General features: G+C 43.0%; 1 protein-coding gene across 2 annotated transcripts in view; it reads right to left on the reverse strand.

The window, feature by feature from the left end:
- Positions 1–10,334, reverse strand: part of asb1 (ankyrin repeat and SOCS box containing 1) — a 47,037-nt gene extending 36,703 nt beyond the window's left edge. For both annotated transcript variants that reach the window (XM_059967117.1, XM_059967116.1), the window contains exon 1: positions 9,952–10,334. In XM_059967117.1, coding sequence (XP_059823100.1) covers positions 9,952–10,199 — 248 coding nt within the window. In that variant the 5' untranslated portion in view covers positions 10,200–10,334. The remainder of the gene's footprint in view (positions 1–9,951) is intronic.
- Positions 10,335–10,891: the final 557 nt, after the last annotated feature.

The following is a 10,891-nucleotide window of genomic DNA, read 5'->3' on the forward strand; positions in this document are numbered from 1 at the left end:
AGCACTGCAATATGAAAGCAGCATCTACCATCAAGGACCCTCATCATCTACGCCATGCTCTCCTCTCACTTCAGACAGGAGGTACAGGAGCCTTAGGTCCCACATCACCAGGTTCAGGTACAGTTATTACCTTCAACCATCAGGTTCCAGAACTAATGTGGATAACTTCACTTACCTCAGCACTAAACTAACCCCATAACATTTAGGCTCACTTTCAAGGACTCTACACTCAAATTCTCAATATTATTTATTTACTTTTTTTATTATTTGAATGTTTTGTCTTCTTTTGCACATTGGATGTTTATCAGTCTTGGTTATTTTTAGTTTTCCTAAATCCTATTGTATTTCTTTACTTTCCTGTAAATGCCTGCAAGAAAATAAATCAAGGTACTTTGATAGTAAAATTTCTTTGAACGTTGTTGTGTCCTATTGTTATGAATGTACCACAGCTCTGAGGGGCCGAAGGGGCGGGAGCAGCCCCCTCCTTCCGGAGAATCGCAAGATCACTATTAATTCGGGTCTCGGACCCAGGAAATGAGAGACAATGCAATGGTTTTGACCATTGTTCTTAGAGACACCTGTGTGAATTGCATGTTCCTGCTACGTGACAGCTACCAGGGACATGGACATCCTCGGGCAATGTGGGGGTGGGGATTGCATCACCCTACTTTGATGGACATCTACAACTCTGCAAGTCAAGATAAAAGGGGACTGCAGGAGGCGGTACCCCAGCAACGCACCAGAAGGACACACCATCGCTCAGCGCTCCCGTGTTAGCGGGAAGCCATTCAAAGCCACGTGCGTTCCGTTCTCCTTTGCCTGGGGAGCGGGTGGCTGATAACACCGAAAAGGACTTCAAACTAACAACGGGGAACCAACGCTCCCCTGATTCAACGGAGTTGCTTCATAAAGACCCGGGCAAGTTTTCCTTTTCTCACCAATCTCTCTCTCTCAAACACGTGAAACCCAGCGATTCCCAAAAGGCTGAAGCCTGCAGACTTCTGAGTGACTTTTATATTTCCAACGGACAATATATTATCCCCTAGACAACAGTAGAGCTTATTTCTTAATGATGATTATTACTATACCCGTGCTTTAGATTGAGTATTGACGACGTATATTATCTGAATGTTTGTATTAACCTTACTTTTGTGCCCCCCTTTATAAATAAAAACATTTGAAAATAGTACCATCAGACTTCAACGGACCTCTCTATCTTTGCTGGTAAGTGATCCAGTTATGGGATACGTAACACTTTAAAACAGTAAGACTGAAAATGGAGGATTAGACCATCCAGCACTAGGAGTCTGTTTCAGTATTTAATATGATTGTGGCTGATATACACTAAATGGCTACACACATCATGGCTGATATATATCCAAATATAGTAACCTATTCAAGCTTTCTCCCCATCTCTCTTTACATCTGCACCTCTAATCTGCCTGACTCTTTGCCAATTCACACACTGCTCAATTAATAATCAGAAATCTGAAATAAAATGGGGAGTACTCAGCAGACTAAGCAGTCTCTGTGGAAACAAACTCAGAGTTAACATTTCAGATCAATGAGAAGTACTGATCCGCATCGATTGGAAAGTGTGTAAAATAAAATCTGTGCAGTTAACATCTCAAGTCACATATTCTTATTGGCATTTGCTCTCCAACAACCCATGGTCCAAAAGAACACAAACATATCAGGGTTAGTCAATCAGAACAACAAATATGAGAATTCCCAGAAAATTTGAGAGTGAAGTGCCATGTATGGAATTAATCTTTGACACTGAACAGTGGAGTACCACCTCCTTTTTCATCTTGGTAACCTCCAATCTGATGGCATGAACATCAAATTCTCCTTCTGTTATTTTCCCCCTTCCCCTGTTTCCAACACAGGCCCCTTTCCTCTTCTCATCTGCTTATCACCTTCCTCTGGTGTCCCCTTCTTCCTTTCTCCCATGGTCCACTCTCCTCTCCTATCAGATTCCTTCCTCTTCAGCCTTGCCCACCCACCTGGCTTCATCTATCACCCTCCAGCTAGTCCTCCTCCTCCTCCTCCTCTCACCACCTTTTTACTCTGGCATTTTTCCCCTTCCTTTCCAGTCTTGAAGAAGGGTCTCAGACCAAAACATCAGCTATTCATTCAGTTCTTCAACACTGTGTTAATCTGGATCTCCAGAATCTGTAGAATCTCTTGTGTGATTGAATAGTGGATGTTTATGAAGAAACCAAGTCCAAAGTGAATTTATTATCGATTTACATGCATGTCAACATTTTCATGCAGGCATTCACAGTAAATACAAAGAATCAATGGAAAAACCTCATACAAGACTGACAAACATCCAATGTACAACTGACAAACTACAAATATAAATAAAAACCCAAAATACCAATAAATAAGCAATAAATAAATAACAAGAACATGAGATGAAGAGACCCTTGAAGGCAAGTCCAAAGGTTGTGGGAATGGTTTAGTGCTAGTGTGAGTGAAGTTATCCTCTCCGGTTCAAGAGCCTGATGGTTGAGGCTCCTGTAACATCTCTTCTACTATTTAAGTGGATAAAGCTTTGGCTCATCCACAATTTGTCTGACATTTATAACAAAATTCAGCATAACCCAGCTTTCATAAATTACTGCAAAACCAAAAGGTGATTTAGAGGCCTCATTTTTTCAACCACAGTCAAAATACATACCACAGACAAATATTCCAGATTCTTCCTACAGAAAAACCATTAATAACCTGGAGAGGTTGAGCAAGCAACTTAAATAAAAGTAATGGAACAGTTTAAACATTACATTTAAGTAAGGAGCAAACAAATCAGAATCCGGTTTAATATCACTGGCATACGTTGTGAAATGTGTTAAATTCGTGACGGCAGAACAATGCAATACATAATTATAGAGAGGAAAAAACTGAATTAACAGTTAATATATATATATAAAAAATAGTTAAATAAGTAGTGCAAAAATATTAGAAATAAAAAAAGTAGTAAGATAGTGTTCATGGGTTCAGAAATCAGATGGTAGAGGGAAAGAACAATCCCTGAATCTTTGAGTGTGTGCCTTCGGGCTCCTGTACCTCCTCCCTGATGGTAGCAATGAGGGCATGCCCTAGGTCGGGGGTCGGCAACCCGCGGCTCCGGAGCCACATGTGGCTCTTTTACGTCTGTGCTGCGGCTCCCTGTTGCTTTGGGAAATAATTGGTTGTGGCGACCCTTTTCCTGGCACATCCGAACCGACTCACAATAAGATAGCCTACGGGGGTTTGTGAGTACGTGTCTTTTGCAGCATCCGCGCCCATGGGGGGCGGGTTGAGGGAGGCTTAAAAGCAAGGCTGTTTAGTTCGAATAAAGCTATCTTTGACTGCAGTTTACTGACTGCGTGTAGCAACCGCTACAACGTGTTTTTAATCGCTGGCTGTCCAGAGGGGAGGTGCTGAAACGCTTTGTCACGCGTCTGGAAGAAGTGAAAACTTTCCTGGGCAGCAAAGGGCTCAACTTTCCTGAGCTGGAACAGCCAGAGTGGCTGGAAAAGCTACACTTCATGGTAGACATGACAGCGCACCTGAACACGCTGAACACAGCTCTTCAATGGGGTAAGGACGTACAGCCCTGCACATGTTGGAGGATGTTTTGCATTCGAGCGCAAGTTGACGTTGCTTGCCAGAGATTTACAGAAAGGCACATTGTCTCACTTCCCCAATTTGAGAGAGTTCAAACAATGTCACGACATGATAAATTCGGAGTATTTACATTCTGCAATCATCGCAATGCAAACATCGTTTGGGAAAAGCTTCTGTGATTTCAGAGAGGAAAAAAAACACATTATCCTTCCCGGTCACTCCCCTAAGCATCGATCCATCCCTACTGAATACGACTGCATTGTCAGGTGTGAGTCAACCTGAAGAAGTATGATAAATATTTTAATTGCGTATTATTTTACGTATATTCATATGTTTTCATTGTTCAGTGAAATAGTCCTTTTATTTTTCAGGTTGACAGCTGGCTGACGTTATTTTTGGTTTGCTGCTGGCGGCAAATTTAAGTTTGGCATTTTTCATAAATACAAGAAGGACTCAAATAGACGTTGAGTATTTTACTTAAAAGTAACCTTCAACCCAACGTCTTTTTTTCGGAGTTCAAAATGTTTTTGTTGCATGCAGAAATGTAATTTCGTTTTCTCTGCAGGAGTTCATCAATTTCATAAATGCAACACATTATAGTTTATTTATACATAGCATAAAGGCAAAACAAAACGTTGTATGCAGTGTTATTTCATTTTAAATGTCAAACGGGTTTTGCGGCTCCCAGTGTTTTCTTTTCTGTGGGAAACGGGTCCAAGTGGCTCTTTCAGTGGTAAAGGTTGCTGACCCCTGCCCTAGGTGATGAGGATGTCTTTTTGAGGCACCGCTCCTTGAAGATGTCCTGGATACTATGGAGGCTGGAGCCCATGATGAAGCTGACTAATTTTACAACTCACTGCAGCTTTCTTTGATCCTGTGCAGTACCCACCCACCCCCATAACAGATGCTGATGCAGTCAGTTAGAATGCTCTCCACTGTACATCTTTAAAAATTTGCAATGTTTAGGTGATACACCAAACCTCCTCAAACTCCTAATCAAATATAGCACCATCTAACCTTCTTTATGACTGCATCAATATGCTGGGCCCAGGTTAGGACCTAGGAACTTGAAATTGTTCACTCTCTCCACTTCTGACCCCTCTATGAGGACTGGTGTGTATTCCCTCATCTTACTCTTTCTGAAGTCCACAATCAGTTCTTTGGTCTTACTGACGTTGAGTGCAAGGTTGTTGCTGTGACACCACTAAACTAGCTGGTATATCTCACTCCTGTATCCCCTCTCATTACCATCTGAAATTCTCCCAACAAGGGTTGTATCGTCAGTAAATTTATAGATGGGACTTGAGCTGTGTTTAGCCACACAGTCATGGGTGTAGAGAGAGTAGAGCAGTGTGCTGCGCACACATTCCTGAGGTGCACCAGTGTTGATTATCAGCAAGTGGGGATGTTATTTCCAATTCACTTAGATTGTGGTCTTCCAGTTAAGAAGCTGAGGATCCAGTTGCAGAAGGAGATACAGAGGCTTAGGTTCTGGAGCTTTCTGATCACAGCTATAGGAATGGTGTTAAACATCGAGCTGTAGCTAATAAACAGCACCCTGATATAGGTATTTTGTACTGTCCAGGCAATCAGAGGTCATGAGGAAAGTCAATGAGATTGTGTCTGCTGTAGATCTATTATGGAGATAGGCACATTGCAGTGGGTCCATGTCCTTACTGTTTCTAGCTATAACCAACCTCTCAAAGCATTTCATCACTGTAGATATGAATGCCACTGAATTATAGTGGTTAAGGCAGCTCACCTTGCTCTTTTTGGGCACTGTTGCCCTTTTAAAGCAGGTGGGAACTTTTGACTGTAGCAATGAGAGACTGAAAATGTCTTTGAACACCCCCACCACGCCAACCAGCTGGGGCCTGTCATCTTGCAAGAGTTCACCCTCCTGGACAGCTGAACGTTGGCCTCCGAGCCAGAGAATACAAGGTCAACATATGTTAAAGTTAGTGCATTTAGGCAAAATAGCTCAATGGCAAGATCAGTATTTACATGGCCATCTCTAATTTCCCTTGGTGCTAACACATATTCTTGAATCATTGCAATTCTAAAGCAATGGTATAATCAGGATTGTATTTCTGACACCTCCTTTCCCTTTCTCAATCTGTTCCCATCTCTGGAGACAAACTATCAACTGACATCTTTTATAAACCTATTGATTCCCGTAGCTATCTTGACTATCCCCCTCCCACCCTGCCTCCTACAAAATTGCTATTTCCTTTTCTCAGTTCCTTCGCCTCTGCCGCACGCGTTCCAAAGATGCGGCTTTCCTTCAGGGGTTTCCCTTCCTCCACCACTAATGCTGCCGTCACCCGCATTTCTTCCTTTTCCAACCACTCACGCTAACCCCATCTTCCTGTTGCCTTAAAGGTGATAGAACACCTCTTGTCCTGACCTACCACCCCAAGAAAGTTTGCATCCAACACATCATTCTCTGCAACTTCTGCCATCTCCAAAGGTATCCTACCACCAAACTTATCTTTACCAACCCCACCTCCGCTTTCTGCAGGGGTCACTCACTCTGTGATTCCCTTGTCCACTCACCTTTCCCCACTAATATCCCTCCTGACACTTACCTCTAAAAGCAGTCAAAGTTCTATACCTACCCATTCATCTCCTCCCTCACCTCCTGTCGTAAATTGGGGACTACTCCATCGAGTACCTCCACTCCAACCACATGGAATTTCCCAGTGGCCAAACATTTTTTAAATTCTGATTCCCATTCCCGCTCCAACAAGTCAGTCCATGTCCTCCTCTTGCGCCATGATGAGGGCATCATCAGGGTGGAGGAGCAGCACCTTGTATTCTGTCTGGATAGCCTCTAACCTGATGGCATGAATATCAATTTCTCCTTCCAGTCAAAAATTCCCTTTCTCTCCCTCTTCTTCTATTCCCCATTGTGCCCTCTGACCTCTTCTCACCTGCCCATCACCTCCTCTGGATCTTCTCCTCCTCTCCTATTAAATACTTTCTTCTCCAGCCCTTCATCTTTCCTATACACCTGCCTTCACCTATAATCTTCTAGCCATCCTCCTCCTCCCACTTTTTTTTTTAAATTCTGTCGTTTTCCCCTTTCTTTTCTAATCTCAGGAAGGGTTGCGACCCAAAACATTCACCGTTCATTCATTTCCATAGATGCTGCCTAATCTGCTGAGTTCCTCTAGCATTGTGTGTGTTGCTTTGGATTTCAAGCATCTACAGAATTTCTCATGGATATAATCATGACATCCAGCATAGATTCAGTTTGTAAAACACCACTTTCATAACAGAGCAATTCTTCAGTGCCTAGAAACCTGATCCATCCATAAACTCCACCACAAGCACCTCTGGAAAACTGTGAAGATCCCAGACAGCTCTCCATCCTGTGCCCATATTTGGTCCCTCTCTTCAGGGTTCTGATGGTGCCAAGGCAAAGTTATAAAAGGAGGCCTCCAGACCGCACTTGAATGTGCAAAAAAAAAGAGATGATCTAACTGAAGTGCTTTCAGGGTTGATAAGGTACACAAGAAGAAACAACTCTGCTACTTGAGAAGCAAGGGATTTTAAGATAAGAGCTCAGCAGTTTGGGAATAGTCTTCAGAATCACCATTTGAAAAATGAAGAATGATGCAAAATTGTGACACTCACCCAAGAAAAGCAGTTAGGTGAAAGAAAGAATTGGGGGTGTGCAATTGAAAGTTTCAGCACAGAAACTGATAGGTTATTGTTAAATAAGCTTTGAAAGGGTTACAGAAGCAAACATAGCTGAAATACTGATCAAGTTCACAGTGCTGAATAGTCACCTCTTTTGCTACACTTCCCTAGACAGTATTCAAAGTTCAAAATAAATTTATATCAAAGCCATATACATCACAATATACTACCCTGAGATCATGTACTGAGACCCTATACTATACTATCTGCCTCAATGACGATCATGCAGTAGCACTTACATTCACTGTGATGAAGTATTTTCAAAGGCTGGAGATGAAATCAATCAACTGCTGCCTGAGCAACAACTTGGATCAGCTCCAATTTGCCTACCAGCACACTCCATTTCATTGGCTTTTCACTCAACCCTGGAATATGTGGACAGCGAAGATGCATGCATCAAGAAGTTCTTCATTAACTACAGTTCTGCATTCAATATTATCATCACCACAAAAATAATCAATAAGTTTCAAGATCTAGGTCTCAATACCTCCTTGTGCAACTGGATCCTCAATTTCCTCACTTGCAGACTCCAATTCGTTCGGATTGGCAACATCTCCTTTACAATCTCCATTACTTTATACTTATGACTACAAGGCCAAGCACAGGTTCAATGTCATATTTATGCTCGCTGACAGCATCACTATCTTAGGCCGAATCAAAGGTAGTGACGAATCAGCATATAGGAGGGAGATTAAAAATCTGGCTGGGTGGTGCCACAACACCAACCTCTCATTCAATGTCAGCAAGACCAAGGAGCTGATTAATGATCTCAGGAGGAAGAAACCAGAGGTCCATGAGCCAGTCCCCATCAGGGGAATCAGAGGTGGAGAGGTTCAGCAACTTTAAATTCCTCAGTTCTATCACTTCAGAGGATCTGTCCTGGGCCCAGCATGCAAATGCCATAATGAAGAAAGCATGGCAGTGCCTCAACTTCCTTAGGAGTTGCTGAAGATTCAGCATGTCATCCAAAACTTTGACAAACTTTTATAAATGTGCAGTGGAGAGGATATTGATTGGTTGCATCACGGTCTGGTATGGAAGCATTAATGCCCTTGAAGGGAAATGGCTATAAAAAGTAGTGGATACAGCCCAGCGCATCACAGGTAAAACCCTCTCCACCACTTGAGCATATCTACACAGAGCGTAGAAAATACAGGAACCTCAGAACTCACACCACTAAGTTCAGGAACAGTTGTTTCCCCTCAACCATCAAACTCTTGAACCAGAGGAGATAACTTCACTGGACTGTTCCCACAACCTATAGACTCACTTTCAAGGTCTCTTCATCTTAAGTTCTTGACATTTATTGCTTTTTTTGTGTTTGCACAATTTGTTGTATTTTGCACAGTTTGTTTATCCATCTTGCTGGTCTATTAGAACTGCTGCAGACTCTCAAAATCACAATCCTAAAAAGTTGTGACATGGTTCATTCTGTCCATACAATCTTAAGGATGTAAGTTCCAATCTTCCTCCAGACACTCAAAAACCAAACTGGTGCAGAATTGAATAACTTCTAAACTCAATACTGGTGCTCTTTTTCCAGATACGTTTAATAGCAGATGCTTTTAGGTGAATAGCTCTTAGGTGATTTTAAAAGATACCACAACGCTGTTTCAAAGATGACAGCAGAGTCATTTCTGTGAACTGACTAATACTAATCCCCAATCAACATAAACAAATGAGCTTGCCTGGAAATTATCACTATGCTATCTGTAGATATATCAATTGTCATGTTCTTTTGAGGTTCCTACAGCAACCTCAAAAGAATTTCATTGTGTGATGCTCTGAGATGCCAGAGCGACAAAAAGGAAAATCTACTGCAATTCCAAATGGCCACCATACCCAAATTCCTATTTGCCTTCTCCACCACTATATCATGTATAATTATTACTATCTACAAGATCCATGGAGCATTTCCCAGACCCACAATCTCAACCACCTAAAAGGCCAATGCCAGTAGGACCTCCAGAACACTACCAACAATGAACTCTGTAAGCTGCAAACCCTTGTTCATCAATGGTTTCCTGTAGAAGTACTTTCACCATTAGTGCTAGGAAGGTTCAATAAGGTAGCCCACCAAATTCAAGAGTAACTGGGTTGTAACTATTAAGTTGCAAGAATTCCATCAGAAACACAACTCCAAACGCAACGATTTGATAAGAATTCTGAACATTTTGTAATGTTATAATAGGAAAAGTATTACAATTACAGCATAGCATGTTAACATACGGGTAAAGCGGGGAAAACGATCCTTTCCAAACGCATATATTTAGAAGTGGTTATGCCTACACCAGTTATCCAGTTCAATTATTGGTCTTGATTGAACTAGGGTCTGCAGGTATTTGTGCAATGGAGGGGGGATGGCGAATGAGATACGGCTTGCTTTGGTATACATTATCGACACTGGCAAGTTGGCTGCCTGCACAGGGAACGATGTTAGGGTCGCCGTAAAGAAAATAACAACCGTCAGATTAGATTGGCGGTAATATTTTCCAGAGAATGACTGCATTAAAATCACCCTGCTCGCAATGTAATACAAACTGCCGCGTTAAATGGAGACTGAGGGCTCAAGTTTCACGGACAGCGGTTTTCTGAATTACGAACAATAATAAGCGGTGGGACTCCGCTCACCTCCTGAAGTTGTCCTCCTTTAGCAGGGTGGCGATGGTGGCCAGGTCTCCCACGTAGGTGGCATCATGCAGCCGGGTGTCCTCCGACTCCTCCGCGGTACCGTCGCAGAACTGTTCCCGCAGCCACTCCTTCAAGTCGCGGCCGGCCCTGGTACCAGCGGCCGTCGCTCCCTCGGCCTCCTCCCGGTACTCGGCGCCGGGGCTCGGGGGAGCGGCGCCATCGCCTTCGGCTGAACGCCGCTCGGACATGGCCGCCGCTCTTACTCTGTGGCCGCCATTCCGCGGCGGAACAACTGAAGCGAGAGCGCGGCCGCCTCCATTGACCGTATCCGAGGCTCAAGCCCGGCCCGAGTACCGCCCGCGTCGTCGGCGCTTCCCACAGCCGCCGCGTGCACGCGCGATGCCAATCGGCCGCGCGCATCCGGGCACAGCGCGGCGAAGCCCTCAGTGTCGGCGCCGGGGAAAGAGGTTGCAATTCTTCATTAGTTATCTTTTGTGATGCCCATCCCTTGTTTCAAGCGGTTGCATTTCTTTATATTTCGCAAAACTTAACTGTTGATCAATTGGTTGTAATTCTTTATTTATCTTTTGGAAACTCAATCTTTGTGTAAATGTTTCCTTCCATCCCAGGGTTGAATGGTGTTTTTTTTATAAATAAACTTACCTTAAATCTGTATTCTTTCATTAACATAATAGGTTATTTGTTTTGCGTGATGCAGTAATTGCAATTAAGAACAGCAATGAATGCCCATTCGTAACCGCCCTTGATAAACTGGTGATCCGCCTTGGTAAGAGAGTGTGGTTGCGAAATAAAGTGTTGGACTTGCACCTATTGCTTTAGAACAGTGGTTTTAAAACGTTGTCCCAATTCTATACATATTTTTGCCACTCCAAATGTGGTGGTTTGCTGTTTGGACTAGACCCTCAACGTTGCTACTACT

The sequence above is a fragment of the Hypanus sabinus genome, chromosome 4 (assembly GCF_030144855.1).
Source record: "Hypanus sabinus isolate sHypSab1 chromosome 4, sHypSab1.hap1, whole genome shotgun sequence".
Taxonomy (NCBI): Eukaryota; Metazoa; Chordata; class Chondrichthyes; order Myliobatiformes; family Dasyatidae; genus Hypanus; species Hypanus sabinus.